Consider the following 23,702-nt stretch of genomic DNA (forward strand, 5'->3'; position numbering starts at 1 on the left):
TTCAGAATAAATCTCTTCACAGTATAGTAGTAGAGATGTATTTTTTAGTTGACTTATGACAATTTGAGTAAATTCCATCATCTGCTCGTTCTGGAGCCCCCCTCAGGCAAAAAGCATCCTGGGACTTGACTTTGACCTGCAGGACATTAACCTCATTCTGAATACTCTCCCTGGCGAGGAGCTTGGAGGTCAATAAGTCATGACAGGTCAAAGTCTTCAGGGGGCTTCATTTGGTGAGATCCTTGCTTGTCCTCCCAGACCAAGCATCTTCCAGAGAGGCAGCGACCGAATGTTCAGTAGCTGGCCTCATCCAGAAAGCTTGAGACAAAGCCTGGGACTCACCTGGTTTCTCCAGCTGAGCTCAGCTCAGCTTAGTTTGGGTGAGAATCCCGTCAGTGTACCCTGTCCCTGGGTCCAGGCTCAGGGGATGAGGGAGGTGGAGGGATGAAAGATGCGAGGAGGAGAGAAGAGGTGGGCGGGCACCAAAGTCAACAGGGAGGTGGACGGAGGAGCACTGTTGGGAAGGGGGAGGGAGCAGTTGCTCTGCTTGCCTACGCATGGACCTCTCCTCCTCCAGGTGCCTGCGCAACCATTTATTCTCCCCGCTGAGGGCGTTTAACTGGAGAGAGAAAGAAAGAGACACTGAGAGAGACATATGCACAGAAGGAGACATACTGACAATAGAGAGACCGTGAAACAGACTGAGGAAGTAAGGAAAAGGCACAGTTTCTGGGAAAGTTTCAAGGAAATTAAAGAAAAAAAAATCACGCTCGTTCAGTTAAAATCAACCAAATTGCAAAACTCAATTTGATGTTGCCAATAAATATCAGCCATCAAAAGTCAACAGCTATCACATTGATGAAGTAGCTAACATCCCATTATGTGCTTAATTCATCTTCTACAGTCGCTTTCATGCCTGTTGAAACGGAAATGCAAATGGAAAAATTGCGAGGGGGGTTTTCAGGAGAGTATTGTGTTCACAGTTTGAAATGGTTGCAAGCGGGAGTCATGCAATGGTGTAAATTTCTACATGAAAACAACCAATTTGAGCGATCATTAGAGGTCGATTTGACACAAAATCATCCGTGACACAAAACAAATCGCACATCGTCAGAACATGATTGGCCTCCACGAAACACAATTACAGACTAGCTAAATTGAGGATGTTTTTATTTTTTGACAAGGACATTTGGGTAAAGGCAGGGAGGAACGTTGTGTGTGTTAAAAAGTGGCTTTAAAAGCAAAAAAAAAAATGCACTTGTATTTGTTGTAAACCATGGTAATTATATGCAAAATGTGCCAGACTAAAAGTTGTAATATGGTAGGATAAAAGAGAAGAAGAGATTTGAAATAATGTATTTTTAGCCATGAGGAAGAGTAGAACAAGAACTTAAAGGACGGAAAGACAAAGAGATACGTCGGGTAATGACAGTTGCACTCATCCACATCTGTTTTTTTTAGTGTGTGTGTATGTCTGTGTGAAAGCTGCAGTTAAAGAATGATGTCACATCGATGTCTGGCCATGTGTGCGCGTATATCTTTGTGAGTGTGAGTGTGTGTGTGTGTGTGCAAGAGAGAGACAGAGAGAGAAAGAGAGGGAGAGAGAAAAACACAAACGGAGATGAGACAGACACATTTCCGGATGGTTCCGCTAACATTACCCTTCCAGACACAATGCGCACATACATACACACACACATACACACACACACACACACACAATAAATCTGAGCAAATGTATTACATCTGATGACTAGAAATAGCTGGGTCTGAGGCTTAACCCTCGAAGAGCCAATGACATGTCAATGTGTCAAAACTAAGATGCTTAAGGAGTATTTACTACATCCAACTACCTCAAACATCCTGCAGTGTGTTCATTTTATGTGATGCCAAAAGCAATATAATTTCTAGATAAACACAGTGAGGCTGACGTTTATAATTAGCTGTATATTCAAGTGGACCTGTTTAATTTTCCTGGTCTTTGGTGGCTCTGGATGCTTCCCCTAATTGCAAGGGAAAGAGGGTTGGGGGGGGGGGGTTGGTAGTGAAATTAAAAATCACAGCTTGTCTCCTCAACCTTCACATACTACTAGTGTGACCGTTTGGATGAAAAGAATGTGTATAAGTGGGGGAGAGCGGAAGAAAGAGACAGACAGAAAGACACAGAGGGGGGTTTAATGCTGCTGCATGAGTGTGTTTGCACTTTTTCATTTGTGTGGCTCAGTTTCCATTCAAGTACTTTAATTCAAATTATGAAAATTACTGAGCTAGAAAAGCCAAATTTAAACAGCAAATTTCCTCATACAGGCAAAAAAAATGTTTTTTTTTTTTTTTTTTTAATGAAGTTTTAGCATAGAAAAAAAGGTGTTTTTGAAATTTAAAATACTGTACAGAACCTGTCCGTCTTGACCTCATCCGTCTTGATGTCATACCTTCAACTGCTTGTGGAGGTGAAATATTGCCTGACACATTTTTTTTTTTTGTCAATCTTTGCATTTGCATTGAGGTATGAAACACACTGGACATTAGCTGGTACAATAACAGCTTGCCTAATGCTAATCAAGTCTGGAAAAAATCTCAGTTTTTTTTTTTCTCTCTCTGATCTTCATCTTCATCCCAGTTGCTGGAAATTCACTTAATTCGCATTTGATTTTGTGTGACATTTCAAACCCTTTGCATGAAATTCGCTTGACGGTCGCGGGGAAATCAAGCTTGCACGCGTGTTGTATAGCGAGTATTAATGTGCACCTGTGGGTGAATTAGAGAGAAAACAGTACTAGACCAGTTTGTGAGTATGAGTAAATGAGACTAATCCAAAGTAGAGACAGATATCTGATTTATAAACCAATGCCTTTCACATAGATAAACTGAGACATTCCATTCAGCTTCTTTACTCATATCTGTAAGTTTGTTTGTGCAATTTCCCCATTGTGGGACTATTAAAGGTTTATCTTATCTTATCTTATCTTGTGTGTGTATGTGTCCAGTGGACAGTGATGGGAATGGCCTTGTGTAAATGAGCTGTCTATATCCTCCTTTCCAACTCTGATTATATGTTTGTTTGTGTGTGTGTGTGTGTGTGTGTAGACATTGGATCAATGTGTGTAATGATTCACACTAGAGATTAAGAGGCGCTATTACACACCTGACCTGTTCAACAACACCTCTCTCCTTCTCTCTGTCTCACCCTCCCCTCTGCCGTTCTCTTGTCTCAAACATGCAGCTAATGCCATTTGCTTTTCACTGACACAACACTACGTTAAAACTTCAACAAGTACCAGCTTTCGTCGTGCCCCGTCAATCAGCGGGCCATTCTACAAACTAACAAAAGTCGGGTGAGCCGTTCCCCAGGCCCTGGAGTTTTGGAGAACTGAGGGGGCTGAGGAGTACTTTTGATTCGTCTCTCCTTTGGTGATTTGTTGACTCTTGTGAAGTTCAACACAGTAAAAAATGTCAGCTTTTCCTCAGAATATTCCTCTGTGTTTTTTCCCCCACATTGTTTTATCACAGCGGGCCATTTCCCTATGCTGTCATGGAGAGATCAGCGCAGCTGTATTGATATACATCCCTCTCTCAGTTTCATGAAAGGGAAATCATTTACCAGTGGAAAGAAACGTCACTGCTTTTTCCCGATACAATTTGTCCCCCCTTCCTCACACCGCGCACCCCCCCCCCCCCCCACCCCGCTGCCGAATTTTCACTTTTATCGTAGGAAGAGGAAATGGATGTCTCTGTGCTCCTGTGTGTAAGTGCGTGTGTGTGTTTGAAGTTGGACGCATGAAAGCTTCCTCTTCTGTGTGAGCTCAACAGCAGGTGGGCCAGTGTGTGGGTGTGTGTTTCTATCTGTCGGGTAAAAGGACTGTCAGGACCTGGAGTGTGTGTGTGTGTGTGTGTGTGTATATATATATATATATATGTGTGTATATTTGTGTGTGTGTGTGTGTGTGTGCTCTTACTTGTTGATTTAGCATTCCAATGGCTTCCAGGTTGCTTCGCAGTCTGGTCTGCATTTCCTCGATTTTGCTGAGGTTTACAGCCACACAGCTCTGATTTTCCATGCTGTAACACAATATCCACATGCATACAAACAAACATATATCACAAACTAACTCTGACATATTTAAAACTTAATACCTGTAGTAGTGTAAGAAAACAGAATAATAAAAACTTGACTTTCCTGCCATTGCTTAAAACTGGCTCATTTGTAGTTTACTTTTAAACTGTATTTTGTACAGTGATGTGTATTTGCCTGGCAAAACAGTTTCAGTCAAATGTCCTCAAAAAATCTGGGGCATAAAGAAGTTGGCGTACATCATCTTCATTATAACCATCTTCATTTGAACTTATTACTAAACTCAAAGATGGGTGAGCAAATGGGTTCCAGGAATCATTAAATTATATATGAAAGGGCATATAAAACTGGAAGAAAAAAAAAAAAAATAAATACAAAAACAAAATGCCACCGCAGCCAGGGAACATTAAGAGTACAAGAAGCCATTTGAGATTTTAACTATTTATTAAAAACGTTTGGGAAATGACAAACAAATGTTAGGGTCTGCTATCTTCAGACCCAGGGCTGACTAAGGAATGTCTATTAAATTAACGACGGTGGATAATGGCGCTCTGTACGGGCTGAGGAGCTTGCTGCCCCCGCTTTGCGCTCTTTCTTTCATGCCCCAGTGAACCTGTCCAGTTAGCATTCAGAGAAAAAAAAAAAAAAAAACTTCTAAATACTTTATTGAAGACTTCTTAGCCCATTAAAGTACCACTGTACCTCTCCAATGTTAATTTTCTTGTAAAAGAGCAAGCTGGGATTTTCTATCAGAACAACGGATGGAAAGATGGTCCCCCGTTTTGCTTCAGTTGAGAAGACGCACACGCTCATCCAAACACTAATAAATGCATCATTGTTCCACTAGATGTGGGTGAGCAGAGACACACACACACACACACGCAAACTTTTGTCCCTATTAGCCACAACTTAAAAGATTTAAGATCCGAAGAGACACTCGAGGAAGATGCTAATATGTGAACTGACATTTTTGTCCGAAAAGTTTATGAGATTCATTAGTGTATCTTGCAACCATTTATGGTAAACATCAACTGAGAGACAATAATAACATAAACAACAGTCAAAGGAACACCACTGCCTAAAAATGCTATCCAGCCTCATCTCCCAAAAGTCTCTTGACTGAGATTTCTCTTCTGGTTTTGGAATGGATCAGTTACTTAGTATAATTATGCTTTTTTTGTAGTTATATATGTATATATATTAATAGAGAAACTTATGCATTGTTGACTTACAAAACATAGCTAAAATAACAATAAAAGAAGCAAAAACCGCATGAAGCACTGATGTGTAATATTTGCTCAATTGCAGTACCAGGCCAGGAGGAGATATAATCACTAAACAATCAATCACTAAATAACCCATGTTTGTTATTAAGTACACAAACACACACATATAGATGTAGATATAGATATAGATAGAGATAGAGATAGATAGATAGATATATAGATAGATAGATAGATAGACTTTCATTCACATGCACAAACTGAAAATAAACCAAAAAAATCCATACATACACCAGTTGCTGGAACATAATGTGAATCACTGCCTATTAACCAACTAATTTAGCTTGGCCAGTGTAAGCATTTTTAAAGGGACCTCATTTCCTGAAGATGACATTCATAAACTGAGCATAATTGCAACTGACCCTTACAAGATCTTTTAATTTCACACCATAAATGATGATACAAAGAACATTAATAAGGAGAAATGCTGAAATTTCCTTTGATCTTTTAAATTGTAAATGCCTTTTTCAAAAGATGAGCTCCGTGACTTTCCACTGCCACTGGAGGAAAAACAGGAGGCATAAACTTGAAGCACAAGCCAACTCCATAAAATCCAAAGCGCTACATCTCCACAACAGATTCTTCACATGATTTAAACTCTTTCCTCGATGGTAATGTGGTCTTCAGCAGATCATGAAACATCGCCACCGCTGAGACAACTGTGCGAGATTTATGCACCCGATGTGAGAAGGCAGCGATGCGCTGAGTGCTTGGCATGACGCCTGTGTAAACATGTGTTCCTGTGTTTACACGCAAACATGGTTGGGTGTAATTAGCGGCCTAACCTAATCAGTGTGTGTATAATTACAGTCATTAGTGTCAAAGCCAAGCTGCCATGCTCTCTAAACTAGGCAATAAACTACATGGTTCCTCTCTTGCTCCAATCTTGCTCTCATCTTTCTTATTTACTGCTTTCATGCTGCTGTAAATTTTATGCAAGGCTCAACTCTCCTCTCGCACAGTCTCCCCTCTTATCTCCTCTTTCTGTTTCTCTGTCACTTTAGTTCTCCGTGTTTGTACAAATTCTCTGCTGTGATCTCTGGGTTAGTTAGTGGTGCGACTGATGAAGCCTGATGCTTTATGAGCGCTTCCCCCAGATGGGTTGTGTCAGACAGCCACTGAGTCAATGCTGCCGGCAGCAAACAGCATCAATCTTTGCTTTTGCTATTCAGTGCTCCTCTTTGTGCGCTGGCGTTTTAATGTTTTCAGGTATTGTTTGAGATACTCTGAGGTGGAATGATTTTGATAACGAATTATTTTATTAATTTTGAGAGTTGGGTATTATTGCTGTTAAAAAACAAACTAAGATATTTACATTCTCTCTGTTTTGCATTACAAGACATTTGGATTTCAGAGCAAAACCTGCAGTAGTGCATTGCTTTACACCCAAGTTTTGCAATGGGTAAAAAATACCTCTATATAAGTTCACAGGTATGGGCATGGGTAAAAATTAATTTGAAAAAAAAAAGAAAACAGACATGAAAATAAAGGCACTCTGAAGCAGTGTGATTTAACCAAGCCAATTTTTTGTTCTCTGTATGCCTGTGATGCAACCTTTCACTCCTCAAGTCATAATCATTCCAGAACTGAGAGAGCACCTGACTAATAGCAACGTAGCAGTCACTCTGGATACATGGAAAGACGATCACAGCTAAATCTGTTATCTTTGTGTCACTTTGTATTGCATTAACACAAGTGGGAGTTTGGTGAGCAAGGGCTCTGCACATCTGAATGAGCAAGTACATTATGCAAAAAGACAGACCAGCCATCATGCAAGTCCTACTTAAATACAATCTGAATGAGTTTTAAAGTGGGTGAAGGTGTATGTATATACGTTTAATCAAGGTCATGGGAAACAGGTCGGTTGTGGTGCTCAGGTTTGCCAGTGTGGGTTTGCAAACTCTGCTTCATTGCAGAAGCAAGCCATTTCTATGGCCTGTTGTCACAGTTTTTTCTTGATGTTGCTCTTGATATTAAACATTTCTGGAGGAAGGATGGGAAGGGAAAGGAGGGATAAGAAACACCCTCCTTCCATTGCAACAGGAAAGGTTTGGAAAACAAACTGTGTCACACACAGCAACTCAGAGAAGGTCTGTTTTTTTGTTTTTTGTTTTAATAGGCATATTGAGCAACATGACCACGACCTGTGAGCTTCTGATGGGTTAGCTGACCGATACCAAGACTTTTATTTCAAATACCACTTTCAGTGTGAAATTAGGACTGCAACCAATTTTAATTGTTAATGCTGAAAAAAAAAAATATTGTTCCTGAACTTTATAAGCTAACATGATCAAAAAAAACCCTTTAAATGATACAATCTACAATTTACAATTCCATTACAGCTGTGCTCTATCTGCTGATGAAAATGTGTAACATGACTGAAAGATCCAGAGCAGCTACTTGACTTTGTGGTGACACTGTTTTTTTCATATGTCACTACTATTACTTGTGATAATATTTTACGCTCTAAATTGCAAAACAGCATTGCTGCAGTGAGTGTATTTGGGCCAAGAATGCCATTGGGACCATATTATTGTCAGATGATCTGTTTTTAATGTCAGAAAAACTGAAAATAGTCAGTAAAAACTTCATTCATTCATTCATTCATTCCTAGACTGGTCGCCAGTCAATCGCAGGGCTGACACACAAAGACAGACAACCACACACACTCACACCTATGGGCAATTTAGAGTAGCCAATTAACCTAACCCGTGCATGTTTTTGGGATTGTGGGAGGAAGCCAGAGTACCCGGAGAAAACCCATGCAGGCACAGGGAGAACATGTAAACTCCACACAGAAAAGCCCAGACCGGGGCTTATAAATATTTCTATAAGAAACATCATAGAATTTGGTGATGAGCACTTATTTTGTTCCGAAACCAACAACTTTTCTAACTTAAATACAACAGAGGCATCTTTCTTTTTATCTAAATTTCCATTTGCTCCATTCCTCTTTCCGTACCTTTCTGTGGGCTTATTGGTACAAAATGCCATCCACAATTTGAAGCCGTGACACGCCAGTAATAAATTTCTTTAATAAAGGCATATCTAATGACAAAACCTTCACGCTGTGTTGATTGCTGTCAGTGATAGTGACAGTGGAGAGACACTGCGAAGATATCCCCTTTGCCACCAGTAATGAGATTTATACACTGAATGTATATGGCTGCCATGCAAATATCATGACACATCTGTTGCCTTATAGATGTTTGATTTTCATACATATGGCATTTTGGGTAGGTAGGTGTGTGTGTGTGGGGTTGGGGGGTTAAGATAATGAAATGAAATAAATTAGGAATCCTCATAATAAAGAAAATGGGAGAGAAAAAAGGGAATGGATGGGGAGACACTATGGAAGAGGCTTTCATTCACTGTTTTTATCTCATTCCATGTTATTATATTCGCTCAATCAAAACCCCTCTTATGCATACATCTATATGAACTGCCTCTCTCGCTCTGTCCCTTTCTCTCTCTCTCGTTCATTCGCAATTATGAGGGTAAGACAAAGAAAAGCGATTCATCTTTCTGTCGTGGCCCCTTAATGATATCATTAAAATGACTGACAGCTTTGAATAGCATTGGAAACCTACCCCAGTCAAAACAAATCTGATCCGTTTTGGAAACAGAGCCTGGTGGTTCGTTATGGGAGGGATGCGAGGCGAGCGTGTGCATGTGCGTAAAATGGGGGTGAGGTGGGGAAGGGAGGGGGTTGTTAATGAGGGAGACCTTAGGGGGTCACGCCGGGGGTATGGGGAGTACCGCTGCAGGCAGGTGCCCCCGCAAACACCCTCTCCCTTCCTTTCTCACTTCCATCCTACACCCAATCCCATCTGTGCCACATTCATTTCCATTTACTTAATGAACATAATAAACATATCTCCTCTCTATTGATGAATGCTATTTGACAGCCACGGGGGTGGCAAGCAGGAGAGGATGGGTCCTTGATTGTGGTGTAATCACTGTTAAAGGCCCAGCATGAATAACATATTCAGACTGAAGAAGAGACATAAGACACACACACACACACACACGCACAGGTGTCTGGGCCCACGGGGTGTTTCATTCACAACTTGGCACTCCTGCTGTTATTATCATCATCAGCTAGATTGTGTGTGGAAGAGCGAAACATGGCGGACAATGCTTCTGTTGCATGTGAATGCTAATCTGCACACAAATGCATGCACTTACATGTATGATCACGCACACACTCTCTCATTCTCACTCTCACTCTCACACACAATCACACACAATCACACACAATCACACACAATCACACACACACACACACACACACACACACACACACACACACACACACACACACACACACACACACACACACACGCGCGTAGATGACTCACGTTCTCTCATCTTGCCGGATGCCCCAGTCTCGGATCTGGGCCTGCAAACAATTATGAAATGAAAAACAAACCTGTTTGTGATTGACTCTGTTTTGTCTCTTCCTATTTGTAGTTCATTGCTTTTCCACTCTGCACTTGTTCACCTTGAAGCGTTCCACGTCTCTCTCCTTCTTATCCACCACTTCTTTCAGCCTCTTTACCTCCACCTTCAGCGTGTCATTAGCCTCCTGAAGATGTCTGACAAAGCGAGGGAGACACAGAGACAGAGTTTAGCAAGAAAAATATACATACACAGACAGACAAAGAAAGACAGACACCTATTATCATCAAGAGACTTTTGTTAACATGGCAGACAAAATATTCTGCCACGCAACTGCAGCGGTGTCTGTGTTTCTCTCTTTTCAGAACAGCCTTTAACTAGCTCTGACATCATCTCTGACACACAAACACACACTCACACTCACACACACACACACACACGCACGCACGCACGCACGCACGCACGCACACGCACACACACACACACACACACACACACACACACACACATATCATGGTCCATTATAATGAAATGCTGTATTTCTGCAGCCATTTATCACTTATTCTTGTGGCTCTTTATTTCATTCTTTTGTAATGCCACCAATTCTCAGAGTCCAGAACTATTAAAAATTCTTGTTTAGATGTTTATTTTAAGAGTATACAACACGAAATTGCTTTATTTTATGAGAGTGGATGTAGAAATTTCCCATTTATGAAATATTGAAGGGAAGGCGCCAAGTGTGAGGACGTATTGTTCGGTAAAAAACAATTTTACTTGTGTTCCAGGTGTATAAAGGTTGTTACCATTGCTACAGGTTACCATAACAAAAAAACATGAGAACAAAACACACACACACAAACACACAGTGTAAGTTAAGAGAGAGAGAGAGAGAGAGAGAGAGAGGGGGGGGGGGGGGGGGGGGGGGAGACAGCCACAGACAGTTGTGGTGCCGCTGGGCGGGGCTGAGGGAGGAATAGCACCGCGGGGGGGCGGGATGACAGAAGACGGCTAGACTGCTTTGATCTCTGGAAAGAGGAATATGTCACGCCCGTGTCTGTGTGCGTACTGCACGTGTTTGTGTGCAAGTCATGATGATGCAGACATGCAGAAAGACTGTCAGGTGCGAACATGTCAGAGAGTCCATCTGAATCACTCCAGCACATGCACATATTACACACAGCACACAGAAACACATGCTCTATAATCACCAGCTCTCCTCTGGTGAGAAAGGTGACCTTGTTTGCAGGTGTAGCGGTTAGCTGAGCTGCTTCTTTCTCTCCATCTTCAGTCATCTTTAGCAAAAAAAGTATACTGCACAAGGCTGAGACACACACACACACGCACACACACACACACACATATGAACACTGAAATTCTAGTTTACCTAAATACTCACTCTTTTTCTTCGCTGACAAAGAGCAGCATCTTGTTTTGGGCCTTCATTTGGGCAGTGAGACTCTCATTGGAAGCCCTGAAAGAGGAAGACAGATTTCTAATGTTGAATTTCAAATCCACAGCAGGAAAGAAATTTAAGGAGATACTGTATATACACAAGTTGGAGAATAAAAAAACAATACTGATGCAAATCATATTTAGAATTACATTACACACAAACACACACTGTCAAATTTCAAGTGCGCTCATACTTTTGCTCAGTAATCCACTGCTTTACATTGGTCATGACCAGCTGGCTCTCATGGCAAAGGTGTGCATTGTTAGACCGTGTCCCCTCCAGGTCTGAACGGAGTGTGTACACCTACGAAACAAAGTATTATCTGTCACAGTATAAGTAGTTTTACTACAGTTTAAATAATAACAAAGAGAAATGCTGTGCAACATTTTTTTCAAGGTTCCTCTTAGTTATTTTCCTATCTTAAAAAAAAAAAAAACAACCTTATCTATTCTCTGACTGATGAACAAAACCTGGATGACCAATATTCACTCTATTGTTGTTTTAAGGTATATGAAATAAAACAGAGGCTTGAAGCTTAGAAATATTGCTTCCTTAAAAGGAAAATGTTAATCTCTAACATTTGCTTTCCACATTAAGATGAGATTTAAGTGTTTTTCACTTCTCTCACACACACACAAACACAAAAACACACACACATCACATACAGTAAAAATGTGGGGTGAAGGGAGCCAGAGGTGTGAATTAAAGGGACGTAAAAAAAAAAAAAAGGGGGGGGGATAAGTGAGACTTTAAAATGGGAAGCAAAGAAAGGGTGAGAATAAATGTCAGAAATAGAGCATAATAGCAATACAAGAGAAAAAATAAGTAAATGGAGAATGAAAGGGGATGAAAGAGGTGGCATTTCCAGATGCAGGTATAAATAGGAGAGTGAGGTATTAAGCAGGTGTAAAGGAGGAAACATGTAGGATGGGGCACAGAGCAGGAGCAGACTGAAGACAAGACTGGGGAGAGGAGAAGACGGGTGCGGGGGGAAAACAGGGATGGGATGGCACTGGCCAAACTGCTGACTTTCTCATTCTGCTTATCAGTCAGGACCTTTCCAGGCCTAAACTCTTGGGACCCTGACACATTACCCTTATCGCCATGGAAACACCTTGATATACCATACCATCTTCCCACAAAGACTTGGGCAAACATTAAAAAAAAAATTTCCAATATGTGGGCCATGATTTCAGTATCCAATAATGTCATATGATTAACCTAAAATGCCAAAATATCCACTGCTGTGCGAGATGAATCATGTAGTGTCTGCATTTGTGTGTACTGCAATACCATATGAAGGCCAAAATGTTTTTCCTGTTGATGTGTATCTGTAGCTGTGTTAAATGCAACACACAGATAATAAGACTGCTGATTCTGCTGAAGCAGAGCTCTGTGAAAGAAACACTAATGAAAAATAGTGATTATGATCAGGACAATATAGAGAATGTGCCAATGGGGGGTGTCAATATATTAAAACTCCTATGGGCCACACCCAAATGAGTTAGAGGGCTGCTCCTTATGTACCCCCAAGATTAAAGTGAAAAAAGTAACCTGCTTTTAGTTGCCTGAGGTCAAAAGCTTTAATGTTATTTACAACTTTACCTAACAGATGCCAGTCTTTAATGTCTGCAACACATCAGCCCTGGGCTTCAGGCTGGACAGCAAGTTCAAAAGTTGTCCACTTTAAAAGTTTATCAGTTTTGTTACTTACACCATGAGCAGAATGCAACGTGCAACGATTCATAGGACAACATACTGCAACAGGTTTTGCTTGTGTTGTTTTGCAGCAAAATCCAATGATAAAATCTAACCTACTTTACTAATACTTGCCTTTGTCTAATACTTACAAACTCTGTGAGTTATGTGACTTAGCCCACCTCTCATTTGTCATAGTAATACAAAAATAGTAAAAAATGAGAATGATTGCTCAAGAACACAAACGAATAGGCTGCCTTAGATGTTTAGGGAAATTGTGAAAGTGACAGTGACAAGCAATGATGAAGAGATTCGCTTTTAATATTTGGCTTAAGGAATGGCTGAATTTCAACAAACACAGTGATGAAGACAACCTGTGGGGAGCAATGAAATCATGTCAAGCAAATCATTCAATTGAGTCAGGACAAAACAATTGTAAATTACATTTATCAATAAATATTTGTGAATCCCCTGTCGTTTTTGTGTTTTTGTTTGAGTTTCTTGCACTGAGGCATTTTCATGTGAAGAGCTTGTCTTAAACTGGGACCTGAGTACTAATTTCGTACCATAACATGTAAATGTCCTGGTATGACAATAAAGTTCCTTGATCCTTGATCCTTGTCCAAAACCACATGCTAATACACCAACATTAATTATCTACAAATAATAATAACAAAAAAGAAATTGTCAAACCATACTATCCAAAAGCACAAAAAAACCCAAACAAAATCTGCACACACCTCCACATGCATGAGCATGCACACACACACATGCACACAGTGGCAGTATCTGTGGCATAATGACTGTAATTACCTGTGGTCTCACATTAACATCTCCCTCCTGACTGTCTGACTGGCTTGGCTGGTGGAGGGATGTAAATCACAGAGCAAGCCTGATGTTGTGATTAGGACTAAATTACACACCATCACTCTGTTTCCACCAGTGTCAAGGGAGGTAGTGAAAGGGTGTGTGAGAAAGAGGGGGAGAGTGTGACTGTGTGTGTGTGTGTGTGTGTGTGTTAGAGAGAGAGGGAGAGGGAGAAGGGACATTTAGAGAAAAAGGAAAAAGAACAAGGAGGTGCGATTGCAGGGGGAGGGGGACTAAAGTAGCATACCTGCTTAACATTTAGATTGGTTTTGTTGCACAAATATTTTAGCAGATGATGGGGGCTAAAAGGGGCAACAAAATGCATTTGGGACACACTTATAATCAAGTTTGGTGATACCACGGGTCCTTTCAGTTTTATGCCAGAAAATATGAGTTGACTACTGCGCTGCTGGAGAAGGATTTGGAATCTTTACAGCTGCTTCGACAGTATTTATCATTTTGATAGTTTATTTTATCAAAAATAAGGCAGAGTTGTCCAGTTGTCCACAGCCCGCACTTTTTGTTGACAGCAGATACAAGCTGGACTTTGTGAACTCACACAAATCTTTTTTTCTGAACTTTTACATCTGAATTTACTTTCATGACAAACCACAAAGTGTACCTGCCGACAGAAAAAAAAGGTTGTGGGGACTTTAGCAGTTAATGGATTTTCCATCTTTTCTATTCTCCATGGAGCCGTGGACTGGTATCACATTGCACATTAGCTGTGCAGGACAAAAGCGCATTTTCACTAAAACAGACCATACTGTCCAATGTCGTGGGATAAGTATAATTCAAAGTTAACTTTTCTGGGAAAAGAGAAGAACATGAAGATGCGGCAAGAAGAAGAAAAAAAAATATATCAGACACAGCCTGGTTGTTGCTACCATCACCATCAAACCACCAGAGCTGAATATGAGCCATTACTCTGTTCCACTCAGCTCATCAGAGCACATCCTCTCATCAAATTAATGAATACATTTATTGTTAAACACGTTTTTATAAAACATTCATTCATTCTGTCTAATTAAAAGACCCAACAGGCCTGACATCACTTAAATATGCATACTTATCACTCACAGGGTTTGAATTAAAGATCTACAAGCGTGTGTGTGTGTACTGTATGTGTGCATGTACGATGGTAGGAGAGAATGAGGTTTCCTAGGCAGGTCTTCTCACTCTAGGCTTAATGGTGATAATCATGGCGTGACCCAACATTAAGACCGTGTGTGCGTGTGTTTATGTGTGTCCCACTCTCCCTAATGGTGACGATGATGACATGTTCTCCATTAGACTAGTCAGTGGGCCACAGCAGATCTAGCATATTAATGATTCTGATGATGGCTTCTTTAATTACCTTCGTCTGCTGCCGCATGGCCTGACTCTTTTTCCCTGAACCCTTTCATCACACACTCTCCTACGCATGCTGCTGGGTTGTTTATCAGTGGCTGCCATTATCGAACACCCCTATCTTGCATCTAGTCTGCATGGGAACAGCTACATTAACGGCCTTGGTAGGTGTTTCTCAGTCAGTTCCCAGCTATATAAAGTTCCTCCATCTACAGTAGCAGCTATCCTAGATGTCAATTAACATCTATCCTGAAGATGTTAAATGAAAATGAAAAAATTAAATGATAATGAAAATAATTTTGTAGAAAGTTTAAAATCTTCAAAGTAAGTTCAACACTAGTATAATTTCAAACAATACACAGCCTTAGAAGTAATTCAGTTTCATAGTATTCTCTGCCAATTCGGCTTTAGCTAGGGTTGCTTAGTCGTCGAGGTTGAAGCAGTGCAGCAGAATTACTGAGAAAAGATGCAAATCGTGTCATGCACACTTGTAAGAATGCGAGATTTATTGGAAGCCTCCAACAATAGACTGCTATAAATGCGTCCTGGATGTGAGGGATTCCCATTTGGCAGATGTTTGGTTGTTCAGGTGACCGGCCTGCAGCAGTGTTTAGCTGACAGAAGCGACACAAAAGAACAATTTTAAGTTTTTATTGTGTCTGTATTGTTTAGTGATGAGCTGATACAGCAAGTTGGGAAAAACACTGTCAGTTCTATTGCGGGTTGAACACTGCATCCCCTACGTTGCTCATTTTTTCAACACCTTAATAAAATGCCAGAAAATAAAATAATACATAGCATTGGGGGGCGTTTATATAAAATTAATTGTTTTCTCTGCATGATTGATTTGTGCTGAAGTGCTGAGGCCAGTCTCCTTTTAGTTCACTATATAGTACAGGGAAGCAACCCAAAATTCAGTGACGCTGGATTATCAGAGGGGAGGATACTGGTCACGTTTACAGGTTCTGGTCATGACCAGCATGTAGGACTTGAGAAGTACTAAAATGAAAAAAAATTTCACCAAATAGGAAAAGGCAAAACATTGAAATGGAAAAGAAGTGTACTTTCAGAAGTTTCCTTTTTTTGTGTTATTAAACATATCACTTTTAAGCCAACTAGTTTTTATTGTTTGGTTCTGATACTGAGAATGACTTCCACTGTGGTGATATTGCAAAACTATTTAGGAATCTGTATACAGAATTTTAGCAGAGTAAATCTTGTAGCTGAGGTGAGATGATTGAAAGTCAACCTTGAATAAATTATGACATTTTACTTACTTTTATAAATTAGACACTTTTAAAAGAGTGGAAGATGTATTTTTCAAAGACAAATTTTCACTCTTTTTTTCAAGTGTTGTAAACCTTGGCCGAGGTCACAAATACACAGGTAAATAAAAGTGAGTCTGAGCTCTGACTAAATTAAATGAATTTGTCTTTGCATGCTTCCAAAGCTGGGGTTGTAATCAAGCAAAGGGAATCTTGGTCGACTGAAATTGTATCTACTATTCAACAAATTAACAAAATCTGCTACACTGCATTGATTGCGCTCTACCTGGTGGCCTTACAAGTCTAAATGAATCATGAATGAACATAAAACTATTATTTGCAGCATAACATATTGAAATATGCCAATTCTGATATGTTCAGACTCAAAGCCTCAAGTGTTACGAAGGTTGATGCTGCTTCCTGACGTATACAAGTTAGTCTGCCATTTTTGAGCTGTGATATGCAAGAATTTAAGCTCGACTTTTTGGTTGCCTTATACGCCCATCACATGAACCTTTAAACAGCAGCATTTCATGGTTTTGTGTGAGTTCCTGCATCTGAAACCACACACAAAAACACAAGCATATAACCCTACTTGGTGAAAGAAGACAGTGTGTGTCAGCTAAGAGGGACACAGAAAGTTATAGGAACAGCATTTGTGTGTTCGACTGTTCATCTCATCTCTCAAATGAATTATAGCTCTGTAGCTTAATGAGCTGTGTTTGAGAGCGATGGAGCAAAAGGACACACATGCACGAACACATCGAACAAATACGAAGTCTATTCCATGGTTAAACAGTCAGACAATTGGTCCACTTCTCTTGATTCATCTACTAAACAAATGAGCTTCATTTATCCGTCCTCATTTCTCTCACATCAGACCTGCTGTGAGTGTGTATATGTGCGAAAACGGTGATCTAGTGCAGGTCATTCTAAGCTAATTAGGCCAGGCTTGGGGCTTCTATCAGGTATAATGAGTGAAATCAATGAACAGATAAGACCGTTCCAGAGACTAACTCTCTCTGGCATCACCAAAATGAAAATACTACTCCGTCATGTCTGAAAAGTTCACAGCCACTTACAGGTACGTTTGTGTATCTTAGGCAAAAATGATTAGCAGCAACAACGGCAACAGCGGAACAGCAATGTTAGGCAGCTAAATTGCTGAAACTGAAGCAAATGAACATTGCTTTGCCCACCTCCATGTCCAACTAGTGTGCAGAATAAGTCCTGGAACTGTTTCTGATTCAGTGTCTTGATCAAGTATACTTAAGCAAGGACCAGTCTCAGGAACCCCACTGACTGAAAGTGATTAAACGCCAATGTCTAATTGTAGTTCTATAGGATGACATCAATGGTTTTAAAGATTTTGGGCAACTAAGAAAAGTTTAAGGGCATGAAAACATACTCATAAACTTTTGCTATGTGAAAACTTCACTGCAAATTCTCATTAAAACTGTTTGAAATCTTTTACTCCATGCTAAAAGAAGCTGAGGTAAACACACTAATGACTATGATTGTGTGTGTGTGTGGCAGAGAGAGAGAGAGTAAGGGAGAGGGAAAAGGAGAGAGGAATGATCTGATCAGTCACAAAAAAAAAAAACATGCCTCGTGTTTACTTGTATTTGAACTGGACTCATGCAGAGGGACAGGGTCGAGTGAAGTGTGTATGTGTCCGTGTGTGTATGTGTGCTGAGCAGCATAACCATAACCAGCAGATAACATTCAAATAATTTTCTTCATATTAAAAAAGATACACTAAACAGACCCAGAAAACACAGACAAAATTCTGCATGAAACACACACATACACACCTTCCATACAAAGACATACACACAGAAAAAGACAGAGCTATCTGAGGTTCAGCTACTGTGCACCGAGGCAATTTGTAATATAGATTTCCTCTATAGGCCACTGTAGTGTACCATTTACCATTTCAAACCCTTTGATTTTTTTCACCAGTGGATAATTCATCTTCTGCTGGTCAATAACAGAGATTGGGACCTAATGAAGGAGTCATAGTCAGAATGGCCATCACACTGGTGTTTAAACACTGTTTGGAGTCAAATTCATTGAAAAGCTCATCTGTTGTTGAAATGATGGAAGACAGCAAGGATGAAAAGGGGAAATGTAAGGGATTGTGTGTGAAGCGTCCAGCCAGCAACTACACACAGGCATACAGATAAGTATACATACACACACACACACACAGTCCCAAACAGCTTACTGTGATTGCAGGCGTAAAAAATAAACAAAAACTATAAAATTGATTGAATCATTTAGAAACTTCAATGCAATGATTTTAAAAAGCTAGTAAAGTATCAAATGCCCTTTGTTGTTGCATTGTCCCAGAAATTAACTAAAACTTTTCTTAAATAGTAATCAGCCAAACAAAATGCAGAGTGGGAGTCCATGACTGACACTAATAAGTTTCTGAATTCATCCAGTTTGTCAATCCATTAACCTGATAGGAGGTTGTGCTGTCTGCTTTAGTTTCACAGTGACAAGATGCTGCTTGCTGTTGCTACAGGCACAGCATCTGTTTGTGGTATCAGTGCCTTGAAGGAAAGGTTTCAAGTTTTGGGAAATACACTTCTTCATTTTCTTGCTGAGAGTTAGATGAGAAGATCAATACCGCTCTCATATTTCACAGTCAGTTAAAAATGAGGCTGTGTAGCCCACAGCCAGTTAGCTTAACTTAGCAAAAAGGCTGGAAGCAGGGGGAAACTGCTAGCCTGTGTTCTGTGAAAAGGTGGTGAGGACTAGCAGTGACTTCCTAGAGAATCTCTGCTGGCCTATGCTTGGGTTCCTTATGGTGATGAAAGAACCTGGGAAAAACTCTTTGTCACTGCGCCCCACCAAGAATTGGTCTTACATATCCGCTAAAATTTGCAACTTGTCATTTTTTACTCTTTGGTTTTTCAATTAACTAATTAACAAAATGCTAATTAGTGAACTTCAGAGGTGCCTATAGTTGCATTTTACTACCTTAGCTCTTGGCAAGGAAGAGAATAAGCCTATTTCCCGAAATAACAAACTATTTCTTTAACTATTCTATTCTTTAATGAGAGAACTTGATCTGGGATAGACTGAAAATAGTGAAAATGGTACAGGAATCAGAAGTGATTCAACTATTTTAAGGTCAGTTTTAGGTGCCTCACAAGTTTTGACTGATGCATAAAGGTAGAACACAGTTCATTTTATTGAAAATCAACTTTTTTTTTTTTTTTTACCATTTTCTGATCCAGATCAATAACTGAGAAAAACATGTTCATTAATATTGTGACATTCATAGTTTCAGCTTAAGGAAACTGTTGCTTTGAATACAATAGAAACACCTTTATGCTTGATAATTCATACACTGGTAGCTATTGCTAAGTCTACTTCATGCAAGACTCTGACTTGACAGACCCCTGACTAACTCTGACATATCAGGCAATATGTTTGATTAGAAATTAAACAACAAAGAAAAGAGGGCACGGTCGCACAACAAAGACAGATTTTCAACAGTTCAGAAATGAATGAAGAACTCTATGCGAGCACCAGCTTGGCAACTGACTGACCAATCAACTGGCCTAAGTCAGTGTCTTACTGGCCCTTGACAGTCACTATTGTCAGACCCCGGTGTACTAATGTTAAGAGAAAAAAGGAGAGCTGCACTATGTGAGCTGCATTATTCACAAGGACAGAATGAAAAAAATAGAGTAAGGTGAGGGAGATCGACTGAAAGAGAAAGGAATGGAGAGAGAGGAAGACAGGGAAACACATGAGTAGGAAAGAGAAGGAAAGGCAAAAGGAGAGCTGGAGATCAGAGAAGAGAGAGAAATAGAAAGAAACAAAGGCAGACAGAAGAAAGAAAAGGAGAAACTTTAAGGAGACACTGAACAAAATGCTAAATCAAAATCTGAGCAAGCACAATGGTGCACAGAAGCTTTCGACTGAATTCAAAGTTTGTCAAATCTAAATGAACATCACTTCCCCGTCCTGGCTTTACCCTTAATTATCCATTCTACCTTTGTGCAGCAGCGGCTCAGCTCTGACAACCGCTCTCCCCAGAGATTCCCCCACACTCCCAGTCAGAACATTAGGGAATATCAGGGAATATTACTCCCAGGAATTAACGCTCCAAATCACCTTGCCAGGTTTAGGTCCCCCCCACGTACACCCCTCCCTCTCTTGGACAAGATAATCCAGGCTGTAGCACCGGATATATGCCACTAATCATCAAAAAGGTAGTGGGTGGGGGTGGGGGTGGGGACGGGGAAGCAGAGAGAGGAGGAAGGAAGGAGAGGGGAGGAAGACCTTGGAGGGCATTGGTGTAGAGGAGAGGAGAGGAGATCTTAATGTACAGTATGTATATTAGTATTCTTGTTTATGTAGTACAGTAGATTTGGCTAAAAATATTTAACCCTCTAAAATGGGTGAAGTCAGCAACAAAAATCAATAAGCTGATAATTACTTTTAAATGATATGAAGTTGTAAAATTGGTATAGCTTTCTGTGAGCACAGAGAGTATCTCAGTGGTTCGGATGACAAACACCTCAACCGAGCGGTGCTTCAGGCCGCTCTAAACAAACAACCGGAATTATTTGCCGAGGCTGTGTCACTCAGGTCTGGTGTGTATTTATTTACCTGGTCCTGTGCATCTTGTTTCTCTCTCTCTGCCTTGAGTTTCTGATTGACAGCCTGTTGAAGGTTCTCCCTGAGCTCCGCCAACTCCTTCTCCAGCCTCATAGCCACTGACCTAAACACACAAATAAAAGCATATACTAAAATAAGATTAGTATTTAATAAAAATCGATCTCTCATTATAAGTCATCCCAACATCTTAGATACATTTTTAAAACCAATTTCAAACTTTAAATGATTTTCACATTTATTATTACCATAAATGTTAGTAAAAACAAACACAAACCCTTCTAAAGTATTTAATTCCGATATTAGGTTTCTTGATTTTTAGGAGTGTTAATAATGCAGATTATGTGTGAGTGTGTGAGTATGTATGTGTGAGTGTGTGTGGCAGCCGAGCTAAGGGAATGTGAAGGGGATCAATATGAAAGGGTCTATTCCTGCCACACAGCTGTGCGCCTGTGTGTGTGTGTGAGCCAGTTAGTGTCTGTGTGCACGCGTGCGAGTGAATTTGTGCGTGCCAGCTGCCCTGGCTACAGAGGGATCAATACAACAAATGATTACCATTTCCACAAACCTCCCTCCACAGCCGAGCTCTGGCCGCTCAGTGAGCCTCAACACCCCTATCAAGCCCGTCCACGTTCACACATACACAGACCAAAACAAACCAGCCCCGCTCTTGACTCGCAACTCTAAAAAGTAAATATGAAAATGCGAAATTACAAGTTTTTGAATAGTCAAAACAAACACAAAAAAGTTTTCATTGGCATTTGTGTTAAACTGACACACCCAAAAATACTCAAAAAAAGTAATGCACAGTTCAATATTTAATCCACCATTCAATATATCATTTCTTATTTTTACAGTTAATCATTTGTTCTGTTAAATGTCAAAAACAATGGGCTATGAAAAGTTATTGTAGATCCTACTTTTTGTTTTTATTATTGATTAACAAGAGTGAAAACTATTCATCACGGTTTTCCAGAATCCACAGTGATTTTTCCAACCAACAGTCCAAAACCCAAAAGTATTCAAATTTACTATATTTAGAAGACGAAGGCGAGCACCGGATATTCACATCTGAGAAGCTGGGGCAGCAGAAATTTTTTTGACATTTTTACTTTAAAAAATGACTCAAATGATTAAACTGCTACTAATTAAATTTCTAATAATTTTTTGACTAACTGACAAATTGTTTCAGCTCAAAGGAGGTATTTTTTGAGTCATTTTTTATCTTTATATCTTCATGAAACAGTGCACAGTAGAGGTTGACAGAAAATGAGGAGTGTGAGAGATGGATGCTAACATGCAACACAGATCCCCACCTGGACTTGCTATATATATATATATATATATATATATATATATATATATATATATATTTGTTTTAATAAAAAATGTAGTATTCATCATAAAATGATACAAGCAACAACAATTTGGCAATTTCAATTACCTTCTCAAATGATTCATAAACTATTTATAAAAATCTATAAAGCACATAAATATTAATATAAATTCTACAACATATGATCAAAAGAAATTATAGTTGAGAAGTGAAGTTAAAGCTGATACTACAAGAGAAACTCAGTGGTAGCAAAAGCTGAAGGAGAATCGGAACAGCCAAAATAGAAAGGAAAGACAATGCCTGATAGATTGGTCCACAGAGAGAACACATGATGGGATGAACAGAGCGGGAGAAAGAAAGGAAAGAAAGAGAAGAGGCATCCTGTGGAGAAAGGAGGGGATTTCCCACAGCACAGATGGAAGCCATTAGTATGGTGCTGTTGCTTAAAAACCTTTCATGTCTTTGCAGTTATTAGATAATACTGGGTTAACAGTAAACAGCATGATTCTGCAAATGGATATAATATGCAGACGCAGCGATTGTTTTACCATTCAGTACCTAAAATTGGTTTAAATGTAATAAAATGCAATAATTCAGAATGTAACCTATAAAGTCTCCATGCCGAGTTTTAAATTGTCGGTTGACGAGGAAAATGTTCCATGGCTCGACTTAACCAAGAAACTCCCTGAGACGGAGACCGTTGCAGTGAGGTCATGTTGAAGCCAAAGCCACAACCACAACTATGCGTGCACAAACAGAAACACACAAACACACTCTCTACTGGGTGATACATGCTTGCTGATGTCATCACCGCAGCTCTGGTGAGACACACAGGGGTCAACCAGGGGTTTCACCTCTGAACTTTCAACTCCATGACCTAACATCTGCTTACCAACCGTGTCCCATCGATACACATTTTGGTATTTGTACAGAACGCAAACTGTTGGCTGTTTTCAGTTGACATGTAGGCGTATTGCAAACATTAGAAATTTTATGTCATATTGCTTTGTACACTCTCTTAAGCAATATACCGACTTAGAGTTTAGGGGTGTTCTGCTCAACACATGTTCGGTTAAACAGCCTACTGTACGCCGCACATAAAAAAGCTAAATGTTTTTGATTACTGAGCTTACACAGGGGACGATGGGAAATGGGATAGGAGAGGAAGCTTCTCTCTCTCTCTTCTTACCTTATTTTCTCCTCTGCTAGCTTTCTCTCATTCAGACACCCCTTCATCCGTCTCACTTCTTTTGCATGGGCTGCCAAATCCTCCACTGAGCAGGAGAGACCGAGAGAGAAAGTGTAAGATAAAGAGCAACAGTTCACTTCAGACACTCTT

At 40.0% G+C, this 23,702-nt stretch overlaps 1 protein-coding gene across 1 annotated transcript in view; it reads right to left on the reverse strand.

Annotated features, from left to right (window-relative positions):
* Positions 1–361: 361 nt before the first annotated feature.
* LOC121200812 (golgin subfamily A member 6-like protein 22) overlaps positions 362–23,702 on the reverse strand; it is an 87,458-nt gene continuing 64,117 nt past the window's right edge. The window contains exons 17-24 of the mRNA XM_041066317.1: positions 23,553–23,637; positions 21,014–21,133; positions 11,403–11,504; positions 11,153–11,227; positions 9,860–9,953; positions 9,717–9,757; positions 3,957–4,059; positions 362–619 (exon numbers count right to left, since the gene is read on the reverse strand). Of these exons, the coding sequence (XP_040922251.1) occupies positions 362–619; positions 3,957–4,059; positions 9,717–9,757; positions 9,860–9,953; positions 11,153–11,227; positions 11,403–11,504; positions 21,014–21,133; positions 23,553–23,637 (878 nt within the window). The remainder of the gene's footprint in view (positions 620–3,956; positions 4,060–9,716; positions 9,758–9,859; positions 9,954–11,152; positions 11,228–11,402; positions 11,505–21,013; positions 21,134–23,552; positions 23,638–23,702) is intronic.

This window comes from Toxotes jaculatrix, chromosome 20, assembly GCF_017976425.1.
Source record: "Toxotes jaculatrix isolate fToxJac2 chromosome 20, fToxJac2.pri, whole genome shotgun sequence".
NCBI lineage: Eukaryota > Metazoa > Chordata > Actinopteri > Toxotidae > Toxotes > Toxotes jaculatrix.